We start from the raw sequence: 14,241 nt of genomic DNA on the forward strand, positions 1-14,241 counted from the left end.
TGGCTTTGACTAGACCCTAGATTCTGGGGCTTCACCTTTGCTGCAGACCTCCTGAAAGTTCTCCCATCCCACAGCTTTACACTCAGGCCCACTGCATAAACTCTTGGGCACCTACAATTCCACTGCCAACCAATTCCCCACCAAGGGATGAACAACTGCTTAGTGCTAAGTAGAAACAGAATAAACAGGGCAGGCCACGGTGGCTCACCAGGCCAGAATGCTTGCCTGCCATGCCAGAGGACCCGGGTTCGATTCCCCGTGCCTGCCCATGTTAAAAAAAAAAAAAAAGAAAGAAACAGAACAAACAAACAAAAACCTGCAGCCAGCTCTGAATAAGGAACAGTTTCCCCCTTGATAAGGAAACCTCTCCTGTTTCTCAGGGAAATGTTCCTGTGCTCTCTGCTCTCAACCCTCAAAAGTGTCCCTCAGCCTTAAATAGCCTTTTTTCAAGGACTTGGCTTGTGGGCTCTGTGCTAAACACCGCATATCAAACAGAAGGACAGCCCACTCACGAGACTCAAGCTCTGAGTTTGCTTGTTTCTTGATGGGAATGGGCTGCAAGCTAGCGATGGGGCTGGCTGGTAAAGGGGTGAGGTGTGCACCATCCCATAGATGAATCCAGCCCTACTAGCAGCACATTATATTCACTGAGCCCATCAGAACTACAGATCATAAAGCATAAAGGACAGACCTTGAGAGCAGATGATTTACTTGTCTGCCATCACATCCAGAGTAACTTCTCCAAGGTCACAAGTTAGATAAATATAGGCAAGAACACTCATTCCTTATGCCTGGTAACTGTTTTCCGATTCCCACATGCCACCAGCAGAAGGGGGAATGGGTCTGGCACCAACAAGAGAGGAATGGCTAGGTTTCCACACATCTCATTCTTACCCTAGATTAGGTCTCTCACCTGTGGCTTGGGGAATTCACATAAAGACAAATGTCATACAACCCCAGAATTTTTCTTTCGTCCGCCAACAATTAGTTACATGGCACAGTTTCAAGGTTATAGAGGAGTCCCATGGTACGCATGTGGGGCAGCAAGAGCCAATTTTTGCTCCAGGCTTTACAACAAAGGCGGAGCAAGTGTTCCAGAAGTTGACAAGATCAGGAGGCAACCTCTGGAAGCCTTCACCCAGGGGACTCCAGAAAACCCTTCTCTGACCCTTCACACCTGGCCTTTTGGAACAGTTCATCTCGGGGCCTTAGGCATGGAAAAGCCTCCTTTTCTGGACCGTAGGGGAGGGACGTGCAGCTCAACCGCTAAGCCGGGCAGGTGGGACTGAGGAGGGTGGAAGATTCCTTCGGATCCCCAGTAGAGGGGGACTAGGGAAGATACAAGCTTCGGCAGGCAGGAAAGGCCATTTTCTTGGGACTAGCCGGGGGCTGCTCCCCTCCCCTCCTCTCTCCCATTAAACAGGAAAGCTGATCAGGACAAAGATGACAAGGAGAAGGAAGACCAAAGCTGTGTCTCGGGTCTCGTCCCAGCCGTAGCCCTTCTTGGCCTTGGCCTCCTGCTGCTTGCGAAGAGCCTCGCGCCGGATCCTCTGGCGCTGCTCGCGCTCCAGCTGTTCTCCGTAGTGAGCCTGGTAGAAAGCGTCAAAGTCAAATATGGTGCGGTTAGCGCCCGGAGCGGCCTGATCCCGGCCCTGGGCGCGAGAGGAAGCCGGCGGGCTGCGGGGCGAGCCGACGTCAGCCGCGGTGGTCCTGGAGGGTCGGACCCCGGGTCCGCGCAGGTCCTCGTCACTAAGCAGGCCGCGGTCATACTTGCGACGGAGGGTGGCACTGCCCAGCACCACGTAGGCCTGGGAGATGCGCGTGAAGCGCTCGGCAGCCTCGGCGCTTCCTGAGTTGCGGTCCGGGTGGTAGAGGAAGCTCTGCCGGTAATAGGCCGCCTTGATTTGCGCTTGGGTGGCCGTGGAGGGGACCCCGAGCAGGTCATATAACGCCGTGCGCGAGTGTGGGCCGACGCCCCGAGAACAAGTCCTTGCTCCTAGGTCCAGACTCCATCCCAGGCTTGGCGACGCTCCGCGGGCCTGCCACAACGTCCACAGTAACATCCGAGGCCACCTCAGATAGCACTTGGCTGCCATCTTGCATAACCCGGAAGGAGGTGCAAGATGAACTGGCCAATGGGAGGCGCGGGTTGTCCGTAGCGCGTCGGCCTAACAGCCAATCAGGTAGAAAGAAGGCGGGGGAGGAGTGGGGCATGCGCATTACGGCGCGGTCGCCGGGCTGAAGGCATAAAAGCCGGACGCCGCGCGCCGCTAGCGCTCGGCGTGCTTCAGAGGCGGGAGAATGGCGTGTCGCGGGCGGCGACCGGAGCACAGCGGACCCCCGGAGCTGGTGAGGCCTGGGGCCGGCCGACAGCCTCCCTCCCCAGCGCCGCAGCGTCTCGATTCTTCCCCTGATCTACCCGCTCTCTCTCTTTTCCGCAGTTCTACAACAAGAACGAGGCCGGGAAATACGTGCGCAAGTGAGGGGAGCCTGGATGTCGCGCGGCGTCGAGGGTGGGGACGGGCCGGTGGCTGGCGAGCCCCGGAATGCAGACAGAGTCTGGAAGGCGCATCGAATTTGGGGTGGTGGGAAGGCGGGGGTGCCTGGGTCGAACCCATCCACTAGACCTGCTGGCAGAGACAACTTTAAGTAAACCACCCAACCCTCTCTGGGTCTCGGTCACCTCATCGCTCAAACGGGGGTGAGCATACCCGGTTCCCTAGGTTATTTTCAGAGTTTAACACGGTGACTTGTTTTTAAGCATGTGGCAAAGTAGGCAGTAGGCAGTACTGAGTGTACCTGTAAGGGGTCAGTGTTATTGGGGGTGGGACATAATATTGACCGTTGAAGTAGATATCTGGATTTCTTAGAGGCTAGGTGACTTGGAGTCATTTAGCAGGTAAGGGCTGGAGCAGGGGCTTCTGAGTCAGCCCTTTCCAAACACTACTCTGTAGAAAAATCTAGATATTCATCCTTTCCTTTTTTGTGAAGGAGTCTGAGACAGAGGGTCAGCGAGAACCTCAGGCCCAGTTATCATTATGTAGAAAATATAAACATTTTTGTAGCTGCAGAGCCCTGTTTTAAGCCTTAGGCATTTTGAGAACTGTGTGTGGTTCTTTCCCTTTAACTTGGAGAGCCCAGGTATTTTGTAACTGACTTGCTCTGGCCATCAAGCTAGCCAGAAGCTATCTTTTAAAACTTGGCTTATTTGAATTGTATAGTATGAAGAAAGTGTAATATATTTTACTGGCCATTTTGTTGAGTTGATTATGTTTTGAAATAGTATTTGGGGGCATATTGGGTTAAGGAAAGTATATTATTAAGCATCTTGGGTTAGGTTGACTATTACTAAAATTACTTTTACTGATTTCTTTAATTTCTTCTTGGCCATGACTACTGTAAAGTCACATGGCTTGCATTGTATTTCAAGAGGGCAGCACTGCTGTAGGTGCTTTGTTACGCAAAAGCGTTGTTGATTCTTACATATGAGAACAGCTGTAGTATATTCTTCCAGAAAATAGATTATTAATAAGTAATACCATCAAAGCCTGATGGATTTTCAGGTACCCAGTGGTTGGTCATTAGCTAAGTGATTTGCTCCCTAGTGTCAGCTCTGCTGCAGGTACAGTTATAATTGGTGTCACAAGAAAATAACATGTTGTATGATGTGGACTTTTGGGGTCACTTTTAAATAGTTGTAGTTGAGTTTCTTGATTCCAAAGTAGAATTACCAGGTGAAGGAATCAGGAAAGAGTACCTTTTGATAATTGTCCCTTTTTTCTCTCTTTGCTTTTTTTTTGGTCTGGGGGATATTAGCCCAGAGCCCCTTGTACTTGTGTTTTTGCCTTTGCAGTTCCCGGATGATCGAGGTCCAGACCAAGATGGCTGAGCGAGCACTGGAGCTCCTCTCTTTGCCTGAAGGTCAGCCCTGTTACCTGCTGGATATCGGGTAAGCTCTTGGGTTGATTCTGAGGGTCCAGGTGGAACACCTCCCTTTGCTGCTCAACCTGTGGTTTCTGTTTGTTTGTGACTTCCAGCTGTGGCTCTGGGCTGAGCGGAGATTACCTCTCGGATGAAGGGCACTACTGGGTGGGCATTGACATCAGCCCGGACATGTTGGGTAAGTGAGTCCCGTCGGACAGTGGGGTGGGTTCCTCGTGTGTGAGGACAGCTATTTCCATGACTTTGTCTTCTCCAATATAGATGCAGCGTTGGACCGAGACACAGAGGGCGATCTGCTTCTGGGAGACATGGGCCAGGGTGTCCCCTTCAAACCAGGGTCCTTTGACGGTTGTATCAGGTGAGAGTCATTTCTTCCTCTTTTTAGGCGTTGACCAAGGCTTCCCAAACCGGGCTGTGTAGCAGAATCACATAGCCTACTTAAAAATGTATGTCTGGGCAGTGCAACGGTGGCTCAGTGGTAGAATTCTCACCTGCCATGCTGGAGGCCCAGGTTCGATTCCCAGAGCCTGTCCATGCCAAAAAAAAAAAAAAAAAAAGTGTGTGTGTGTACTGGGAATTTCAGATTTATAAGGTTAGAGTAAGGCCGAGAAACATTTTTGTATTTCAGAACTCTCTTCTCCCGTAATGGTCTGTCTGCACTGCCAGGTTCAGGCACCACTAGTATAGATTCTGTTTGCTCTGTGTGCATATGTGTTTGTATGTGTGTAGCAGGGGTGGTAGGGGAGGGTCCCAAGAGCCTTGTTGCCTTCTGTTTTGAGAATTCTGAAGTAGGGAATGGCCCAGGCAGTTGAGTCTCTTCAGAGGCTCAGTTCTTTCTAGGTGGTCAGAGTCAAGTAATTTGGACTTTGGGTGTGTACCTTGATAACAGATTTTAGAAAATGGAAATTACTGTTAGAAGTGTAAAGTTTTTCTTTGTCTTCTGTGGTAAGTTCTGTGCAATATCGGGTCTAGGGTCTTGGTGATGAGGATGGAGGTAGGGAAAAGGAAAGGAAGTTGTAGCTTAATCTGGTAGAGACCCCCTGGATCCTAGATTGAGTGGTAGGAATTGCAGAGTTATCTGTGAGGAACTTTGGATTTGGAGATTTTATTCTAGGTAAGGAAATAGGTTATATCTGGAAACAAGTTTAAAACAAAGACCATTTCTAGGGTAGTGTTTTTTGTCGTGATTGGGTAAATTGTTCTAGGTTGCAAAAAAAAATAGCAGTTATGATCTGTGTGTTTTAAAAGTAGTCTTTTCTTTGTAAGAGAGTTGGTGTATCCGTGTTTTGTTTTGTTTTGTTTTGTTGATAACACTGTGTGCAGTGCTGAGGAAATGTGGAAATAACACAGTCCCTGCCTTTAGAGTTTATTGGGCATGTAAGACACAGTTGGGCCAGGCAGCTAAACCCAGGCAAAGTGTGCACTAAGGGAGCCGGGCCTGCCAGACGAGGCTCTGAAGGGGAGCAGGAGCGTGCAGCAAAGCCTCAAGAAGGAGGAGGTTTGGGGCTGTCTTGAAGGCTGAAGGAATTCAGACTCAAGGAGAGGGTTTCTGAGTGAAGGAGCGGTGTGAGCAGAGGTACAGAACTGGGTGGAGAAAGGAGCCCATCAGAGGGAGGAATGAAAAAGATCATGGAAGATGAGGTTGGGCAGGACGTGGGGAGCTGTCAAAAATTTTCAAGCTGGGGAATGACAGGATCCGGTTTTTGTTTTAGGAAGATTCTTGTAAGGTGAAAGAGGGTTTCTGAAATAATCTAATTAAGGTGGTAATGAATGCAGACCCAGGAGAGGGATAGGGGAAAGTAAAGCTGGGAGAGGCAGTTGGACAAACCAGCGGGGCTTGGGGGTGGATGGGCTTCTCTGGATGTGTGGGCATGTCACTGAGGAGAAGCAGGCCAGAAAGCAGAGTATATTACATGTTCAAGGACTATGAAGACACTTTAACAGGTGCAGTTGAAGGAAACAGTTTGGGGGGAGGGTGAACGAATGTCTGTGTATATTGACTGTAGGGCATGTTTCCCTTGAATGGAGGAAGGAACAAAGGGTTAGTTAGCTGGACAGAGGCAGCCTTGACACACTTGAGTATTTAAATTTAAGTTCCGAGGCATTTAGAAACAAGGTTGAGGCAGTACTTCCTTGGGCCTGCTGCAAGGAAGTCAGCATTGACTTCTGGATACCGAGTGGGGTCCAGTGTTGTAGAACAGTGACTTAGGTGGACCTGCACATTCCAAGACAGGGAGCTGTGGTAGGAGGGCTTCACCTGGAGATCAGTGATGGATGGTGTCAGTCTCAAAAGGGTAGATGTGGTGGGGGCGAGGGGGGATGGTGTGCAATTTCCCGACCAGGCTCTTTTCTTATTAGCATTTCTGCTGTGCAGTGGCTCTGCAATGCTAACAAGAAATCTGACATCCCTGCCAAGCGCCTGTACTGCTTTTTTTCTTCTCTTTATTCGGTTCTGGTGAGTATGAGATTCCCTCCCCATTTGGGCCCTCCTTCACCTTGCAGCTGGAATGATGAAGTGAAGGTCTCCTAGGGAAAGGCCATTCACATGGGACTCCAGGGGGTGGCAGGACCTTATTGTGATCACTTGTCCCAAGTTCAGGTTCTGTGGGCCATCTTGATTTACTGGCTTGGAATAGGGCCTACTTCTGTTGAGGACATTTCCTGTATCTGCTATGCCGAAATTTAATCAGAAGTTGGTTTGGGGGCATGGCATGAGCAGAGTGAGGATAGGGACATTGTGTCTGGTCACAACAGAAAACATCTGTCAGTGTACACATCTCCGAGACTTACCGCTGCACCCCACCTCCCATCCCAACACTTTGCTCTGCTAGGGAACTGGGTGGTTATTTGCCACTGAGAGAGTCTGTATTAGCTTTATCTGGTCTTTAAACAGACTGTATTTTGATTTCTTTTATTTACTAGGATCCAAGTCCTGAAAATGAGTTATTTTCCTTTTCTAAAGGAACTGGATGTGTGTAGGTCTCTTTAGTGTCCCCTCCTTCACTGGCTTACCTCGGATGGGTTGTTTCTTTAGATGAGGTGTCTCTCCCACTCACACACTGGGGTTCACTCTGAAGTTCCAAGAGTTGGTTACCAGCATGCCCGTCTCAGGGTCTTTGTGTTTGCCCTTCTCTCATGTTTGTACAGCCAGCTCCCCACTGTATTCAGGTCCCTGCTCAGTGTCACTCAGAGGCTTTCCTTGAACCAGAAGTAAACTAAACTGTTTCTGTCACTTTCCATCTTTTTGGCACTTACTGTGAATTAGCTGCCTCCCCCACTAAAATGTGAGGTTCACTGCCATCCCCAGCTCTAAGAACAGTATCTTGTGCATAATGGGAATTTAGCAAATATTTAGTGAAGGAAGTCTTCAAGTCCTGACCCATTGGGTATTTGTAAGAAAGCCATGTTTCTGTTTGTCTGCAGGCCCGTGGAGCCCGAGCTGTCCTGCAGCTGTATCCTGAGAACTCGGAGCAGGTGAGCCCCTCTTCTACTTAGAGATGCAGGGAATAGGAGAGGGGTGCCCAGAACAGGTGACTATCCCGCTCTTCACTCACCTGCCATCCTGTTTATGGGAAGTGATGGGACGAGGAGCTTTAGGCTGATTGATGGGAAAACGAGGGAGTGAGCAACTGAGATTGCACCAGTGATCTCTGATGGAAGAGGCTGGACACTGTGGGGGTGGGGCAGGATGGTTTTTTTCCTCTTGAAAAGGAAGATGGTATTATTGATAATACTGATTTCTATAACCATGTGAATAAGTGGGGAGTGAGGGGATGGAGGACATTGACATTTGTCCTCTGATGGATGGTGAATGAGGAAGTGCAGACTTGGAAAGACAAGGGGTCACTGGCAAGCCCAGATGAGACTGGGTCCCACTTGATGACCCTTCATGTCATTTGAGTGGGGAGATGGGTCCCTGGCTAGAAGGTGAGAATTAGGAGAGATGCTTTGCTCTGTAATCCCCTGAGGGAAGTGTCCGCCAGGACTGGCTCTAGCCTGCATTTCCTTTTCCTGACTTTTTTTGGGACTCAGAATTGGCAGGAATCAGAGAGAGAAAGCCTTTAATTCTCGCAGGCTAGGTCCATCCTGGGACTGGCCTGGCTTCTTCCCAGGAGCAGAAGTGACGCTGTCTGCTCCTCCAGCTTTCCCTGCCTGACTCTGTCTTTCTCTCAGCTGGAGCTGATCACAGCCCAGGCCACAAAGGCTGGCTTCACCGGTGGTGTGGTGGTAGACTACCCCAACAGTGCCAGAGCAAAGAAGTGAGTGCTGGGGTTGGGGGGACAGGGCACTACCCGGACTGGAGGAGGGAGGATAGCCGTATATCCCTTTCAAGCCACTGAGTGGTGCTGGGATGGGTGATCAAGCCCCAGGCAGGCAAGAGGCCCATGCTTTCTACTCCTGTTCATGAGAGGGAGGCAGGGATGACGGGACTCTCCCTGCAAAGCTTTATGAGCCCAGCTCTCACTCTGCACCTTCTTGTTTCAGGTTCTATCTCTGCTTGTTTTCTGGGCCTTCAAGCATTCTGCCTAAGGTGAGCACCCCTGGGTTTACAGGCACAGGTCTCTTGGACTCTAGACTCCATGGCTTGAGAACATGGCCATAAAGCAGGCCAAAGCCCCAGAGTACAAAGCTTGGCTGGCCCAAATCCTCTGGAATCAGAGGCAGGATCTCTGCTCCCCAGGTCCCAGAAAAGAGTTTTTGGTTCCTTCCTATGGGGCTGGGCCTCGGACCTGCTGAAAGGAGTTCTGGCCTGGGTGCCTAACCCTTTGGGGATGGGCCAGGTGGATTGAGAGATCTCTAGGGTGGTCTAAGATCACTTTGGTTTCTGCAGGGGCTGAACGAGTGTACGGATGGAGGCAAGGAGAGGGAGTCCACGTTCACTAACGAAAGGTAAAGCAATTGCTTAGCCCTGCCTGAGGGCCAGGGGGTCACTGCTGCCATGTTTATTAGACATGGCAGAGGGAAAGTGGAGGCAACAGGACGACTCCCATTTCTCTCTGCTTTGGTCCAGGTCTCCCTGGTCAGATGCAGCAGTGACACCAAGATGGCATTAGAATGAGAGTCCTCCTTTGGACTATGCCTGTTCCTCCCTCAGGGCTTAGGGGGCTGAGACCCTTCTTGATTTCTGGGCAGCCATGTCTCTTTTTTTTTTTTTTTTTTTTGTATGCTGCCTGGTGGGGTCACATTTCATTCTTTGGCTTCGTTTTTAAGTCTGCACATGACTCCTTCCATCCCTCCTTGCTTGGCAAGCTCTCCTTGTTCTCCCCTGAGGCTGCCCTCCTCCACCTGCATGTTGAACCCCCATCTCCTCCGGGCTCTGGTGGTGGCGGCGGCTCTCCCTGTCCTCTCCTGAAGCCTCGTCTTGACTCTCTTTTGCCGTTGTTGTTGGCACACAGATATCCTGCACCATTTCTCCTGTTTTTAAAATAAAACCCTCCCTTAACCCATAATAACTCCTGATTATCTGCTCCCCTTGATAGCAAAACCCCTTGTCCTTGTGCCTCTTGCTTCCTCTCCTACATTCTCTCAATCCACTTTTTTGGACTTTTGTTTCTATTATGTCACAAATTGCTCTTGTCAAGATCACCAGCAGCCTCTGTCTTGTCACTTCTTGATCTTTTTTTTTCTTTTCTGTTCCTAACTTGCCAGCTCAGTGAGATCCGACAGCCAAACACTCTCTTCCTGAAATGCATTTTTCACTTGGCCTTCAGGATGCCACATCCACTGTCCTGGTATCCACAGCACCACTGGCCATCCCTTCTCAGTCTGCTCTGCTGGCTCCTTCTCTGGTGCTCTGGGACCCTGCCTGGATCCTTTCTCTGTAAATACCACTGTATAAATGCCACTATAAATCCCAGCTGTAGGTTCAGAACCCTTAAGTTTATGTATTCAGTCTCAACCCCACCTCTGATTTTCATACTGCCTCCTCCATATCTCCACCTGGCTTCCCACAGACATCAAAAAACACAGCGCTAGGTCTTCACCCCACACATTTCCTCTCCTGTTTCTTAACTCTTTTCAGTCATTTCAGTCTTTTCTTACATCTTTTCCAGCCCCTCCGCAAGTTCTGTCCTTCCTGGTGTACTCCAATTCTGACCTTTTCTCTGTGATCCCCTAGTTCAAGCTCCTCCCAGCTCTTGCCTGGATTACTGAATAGCCACCTAACTTGGCTCCCTGCTTTCAGTCTTTGCCTTTTTCAGTTTATTTTTTGCACAGCAGCAAGACTGATCTTTTTCTTAAATGCATATGTCATTCCTCTGTTCAGTATTTTCAGTAATTTTCCCTGACCTTTCTTTCTTTCTCTTAACACCCTTCACCCCTCCAAATCACAGAACACAAATGTGGTGTGGGGACTGGAATTTTATATCACTGGCATTGAAAATAATATGTTAACATTGGTTCTAAATATCTGTTGAATGAATAGTAAATTATAAGGTAGTGAATGAGCTGGTTATTTCTTAGTTCTGGTTGATGTGAGTTAAAAGTCTTAAGACATTTAAGGGGAAAAGATGGACTGGGCAGAGAAGGAATGACTGAAGGCCGTGAGTATGTGCCTCACGTCCACCACAGATTTATGCTGTCTAACCCCTTGGCCTCCTGGGCACTCTTAGCTTCCCCAGCCCCTTTCCCTTGGGGGTTTGGGGCTGTCTTATATGTCTCTGCATTAAAGTGACCATCACTTGTTGCCCCCTCTTACTCCCAGTGAATTATCCCATCTGTTGTACAGAGGAAGTTCAGTAACTTCCCTCCATTCATCTTAGGATCCCTTTTGTCCTCACACCAGTGTCTTCAGATGGCATGTCCTAACTGTAAGCTTGGGTAAGTTATAACCTGAGCACCTACTGTGCATCTCTGTAGAAAGGGGGAGAGTATCGCCCACTTTGGCAGTGGGTTGAGGTGTGGGGAGCACGTGTGTGGAGGACTCAGCACGGTGTCCTCCTTACCCTGGGCTGGTGTGCAGGGCTCTGCTCCCCCGCTGATGGCTGGAGGGAAGAGGAGGCGCCTGTTGCCTGTAGGAAACAGAATTGGGCTTCTGTCTCATCACATTCAGGCCATTTTGAAATAACTGTGTGAATGTTAAACAGGTTTTTTTCTTTTAAATCTTCACCTGATTTATCTCTAATCTATGTCCCCCCCATCTGCTTTGTTTCATCTGTGCATTCCTTAATCCTTGCCACCCGGCCTCTCTGCCATTCCCCTCAACTGCTCTTTTGAAAGCCAAGGATTTTCCTGATTCACTTCTTTGAAGATTCTTTGAAGAATCATCCTCAGTCCCCCACTCTGGCTTTTGCCACTGGTGGTCACTGCTTCTCTCTCAGCACCTGATTTTGGGGTATTCCCTGTTTTCACTGCTTCCCTTATTTCCCCCAATAACCCTTCTTACCGTTGTTCCTTCTTTGGCTCAAATTTTTCCCCTCTTCACTCCTCTGCCCCCAGTTTTCGCTTCTCGATTCCCCAGGATTAATCCTGCTCTCCAGCTCCATCCAGGCTTGCAGTTGCCTCTTACTTTTCACCTGGCTCCTTCCTCCCACCCCCACTTTCTCTGAACCGTCAGCAAGGTCTGCTAAAATCTAGATCTTGTCATGTCATTCTTTTTGGTGTAAAACATTTGCTGACTCCCCACTGTTTGCTAAAGGGAGAGCAGATTGCTTGCTGGCCCTCAGTCCTCCATGCACTGGCTGGCACACGGCTCTGGCCTCAGTCCTGCCCGCCGCCTCCTGTCCCCATGACTCCAGGTAAATGAGACTGCTTTATTGTGCCCTGCCCTTCCCCTCAGTCCATTCATGTTCACATATTTGTTCTTGCCTCATTTTCACATATTGCTTCTTGCTGGGAATGCTGTCTTCCCCCTCTGCCTGTGCACATACCAGCTTACCTCTGAGGCCCACTTGCTTTTCCTTTCCTTTGCACCGCCACAACACCTCTGTGGCCTCGTGTGCTCACTTTGTTGTCTGTAGTCTCTGTCCCTGTCCATTCACGGCTCTTCAAGAGCAAGACTGGTTCATAAAGACTGGGCCATCTGTGGGCCATGCATGCTCAGGGAGCAGTTGTTCTCAGATGCCAGGCAACCAGTGAAGTTAGGATTTATGCTGGAAGCTGTTCAGTCCCAACTGCTAGGTGGGGATCTGGTTTGGGGGCCTCAAGCCCCCCATTCACAGGCCCTCTTTCCCATGGAGCTGTGGGAAGGTCCTTTTCCTCCTCAGCCAGGGTAGAGGGCCAAGATCAGCCCTCGAGGACCATCGTCAGTGTTGCCATGAGCTGGGCAGCCTTGTTTTCCTACCTCAGACATTTGTTGTTGCTGGGAAGCCCCCAGTCAATCTCTGCCAGGCCAACCCAGAGCCTGATGGTGGCCTTAAGTGGCAGCCCTGGGCCTGGGGCTTCTGGCTTTCCTTGGGTACTCTCAGGCTCTCTTGTGCACCATCCTGGCCTGGGTTACCCCAAAAGTAGCTTTTCCTCTACCGACTTCATAGGCAAGGAGTGTGCATACCCCACAGGTGGTCAGCTCCCACAAAGATGCCTGCAAGGGAGTGGGGCCTCTCACCTCCAGCCTACCTAGCAGATGTTGGGGGAAGTGTTTAGAAGTGGGGATCTCTGTTGCAGAAAGGATGATGAAACATTTGAAAGAGGGGGATCTGGGTATCTGAGGCCCTCTGACTCACCATTTTCCCCTGGCTAGATGAACTCACATGCCATCCGGGCAGCTCTGTCCATCAGCTCACAGTACACATCTCTTGCACAGGGTTCCATACAAGATTGCGAGGCGCGGGGTGGTGAGAAAGAGCCGTGACTGGGTCCTGGAGAAGAAGGAGCGCCGCCGACGTCAGGGCAAGTGAGTACCTTACCAGGGTTAGAATCCAAGGAGTGAGTGTTTTCGCTGAGGGCTCACATGTGTCTGAAATAGGTCCCAGGTGATCCCCTTTTATTCTGAGACTGTTCTTTCTTTGGTACAGGGAAGTCAGGCCTGATACCCAATACACCGGCCGCAAGCGCAGGCCCCGGTTCTGAGGTGTAGCTGTATCCATGGGACAGCCCTGGGTCCACACACTTGCAAACTGCTGTCCAGCCCAGGCGTTCCCCTCCGGGAAGTTTTTCATATTGAAGTGCCTGCTTCGTTGTTGACAGAATAGTGTTTGCGAAAAGTTCTAAAAAGTTCTGAAAGGATTCTCTTCATTGAAGAAAGTTCTGAGAGCACCTTATTTTGTTCTAAAAGCAATAAACTACTTTCTTGTGAAGTTTTTCGCCATTTTCTAGCGCTACTGCCCTAAAGAAATTTCTTGAGTTCCTCTGTTGGAGGGAGAATCCAGTGATTCACCAGGCGGATATCAGGTGTAAAGGACTTAAATGTATGGAAGTGTTATTTTTATTTGTAAGAAACACAGATAATGCCTTTTGTTCAGGGAGGATTATGTTGAGGAGAATCAGTTGGAAAGTATGGTCAGGATAAAGCATGGTGTGACACTGTGCCTGACGCTGCTGGGCTGTCCTGGACCATGCTTTCCTGCATCATCAGCTGTTGACCAGTTCAGCTCTTGACTACTTCTGTGCCAGGGGCCTGTCTCCTCTCTACTGGTGGCCAGGACAGGTCCTGCACTGGGCACGGGGGTCTAGTAGGGGAACTGTCTGCTTGAGGGGATCTCATGGTTACCTGCGACTTCTGAGGAAGGTGGTAAGAGGGACTGGACCTGAGGGCACAGGACTTAACAGGCCTCAACACTCAGGGGTAGGGCTGGAGCGACGGAGGGCTGGTTTGCCTGGGATAGAGACCTGGGAGTTCAGGAGGGTACCCTGAGGTTAGAGAAAGGGCACGTGAGATGAATTGGGACAGGGTCCAAGTTCTCAGGTGTCAGACTTGGCCTGATCTCACAGAGTAGGCTGAAGATTAGCCGCTAAATGGTACTTTCCTTATAGGACAGTCAGGCCCGTGAACATCAAAGGCCTTGGGGTAGGGGGAGAGTTGAGGAAGATGGAAATCCTTGGCTTGTCCGTCCCTATCCCCTAAGTGTCACGTACATTCCCACCCCCAGTTCCAAGGCCGTGACACTGGACAGTGAGAAATGGAGAGCAGAGCCCTGGTACAGATCCAAATGTTTATTCTACATAAAAATTTCACAAAATGGGCAGCTGGTTGTACCAAGACCTTTGGTGAAGGGGTGGAAGAGGGAAGGAAAGTCGCTGTTGAAGGCAACACAGCCAGTGGTCATGGTCACTGGGCAGGAGCAGAGCTCAGGGTGGTGGCAGACAGGGCCCCACCCCCGGCTGCATGCATTTGCATGCACATTCCCTGCCTGTCCCAGAGGG

General features: G+C 50.0%; 2 protein-coding genes and 1 non-coding gene across 4 annotated transcripts; 2 read left to right on the forward strand and 1 right to left on the reverse strand.

Moving 5' to 3' along the window:
• Positions 1 to 949: 949 nt before the first annotated feature.
• DNAJC30 (DnaJ heat shock protein family (Hsp40) member C30) lies at positions 950 to 2,141 on the reverse strand. The gene has a single exon (XM_077140946.1). The coding sequence runs from the start codon at positions 2,094 to 2,096 to the stop codon at positions 1,416 to 1,418; it is 681 nt and encodes a 226-aa protein (XP_076997061.1). The 5' UTR covers positions 2,097 to 2,141; the 3' UTR covers positions 950 to 1,415.
• Positions 2,142 to 2,198: 57 nt separating this feature from the next.
• On the forward strand, positions 2,199 to 13,175 carry BUD23 (BUD23 rRNA methyltransferase and ribosome maturation factor). Of its 2 annotated transcripts, XM_077140941.1 has the most exons (12): positions 2,199 to 2,349; positions 2,442 to 2,479; positions 3,854 to 3,949; positions 4,038 to 4,120; positions 4,204 to 4,300; positions 6,301 to 6,397; positions 7,366 to 7,416; positions 8,116 to 8,201; positions 8,428 to 8,473; positions 8,774 to 8,832; positions 12,683 to 12,772; positions 12,894 to 13,175. In XM_077140941.1, exons 1-12 carry the CDS (start codon positions 2,302 to 2,304, stop codon positions 12,946 to 12,948), a joined length of 846 nt encoding a protein of 281 aa, XP_076997056.1. In that variant the 5' UTR covers positions 2,199 to 2,301; the 3' UTR covers positions 12,949 to 13,175. The 2 variants fall into 2 exon arrangements, with proteins under 2 accessions (XP_076997056.1, XP_076997055.1); XM_077140940.1 differs by lacking the exons at positions 2,199 to 2,349; positions 2,442 to 2,479 and adding an exon at positions 2,510 to 2,701.
• Positions 12,101 to 12,234, forward strand: LOC143667851 (small Cajal body-specific RNA 20). Its single transcript, XR_013168161.1, has one exon.
• Positions 13,176 to 14,241: the final 1,066 nt, after the last annotated feature.

This window comes from Tamandua tetradactyla, chromosome 23, assembly GCF_023851605.1.
Source record: "Tamandua tetradactyla isolate mTamTet1 chromosome 23, mTamTet1.pri, whole genome shotgun sequence".
In the NCBI taxonomy this organism is placed as follows: Eukaryota; Metazoa; Chordata; class Mammalia; order Pilosa; family Myrmecophagidae; genus Tamandua; species Tamandua tetradactyla.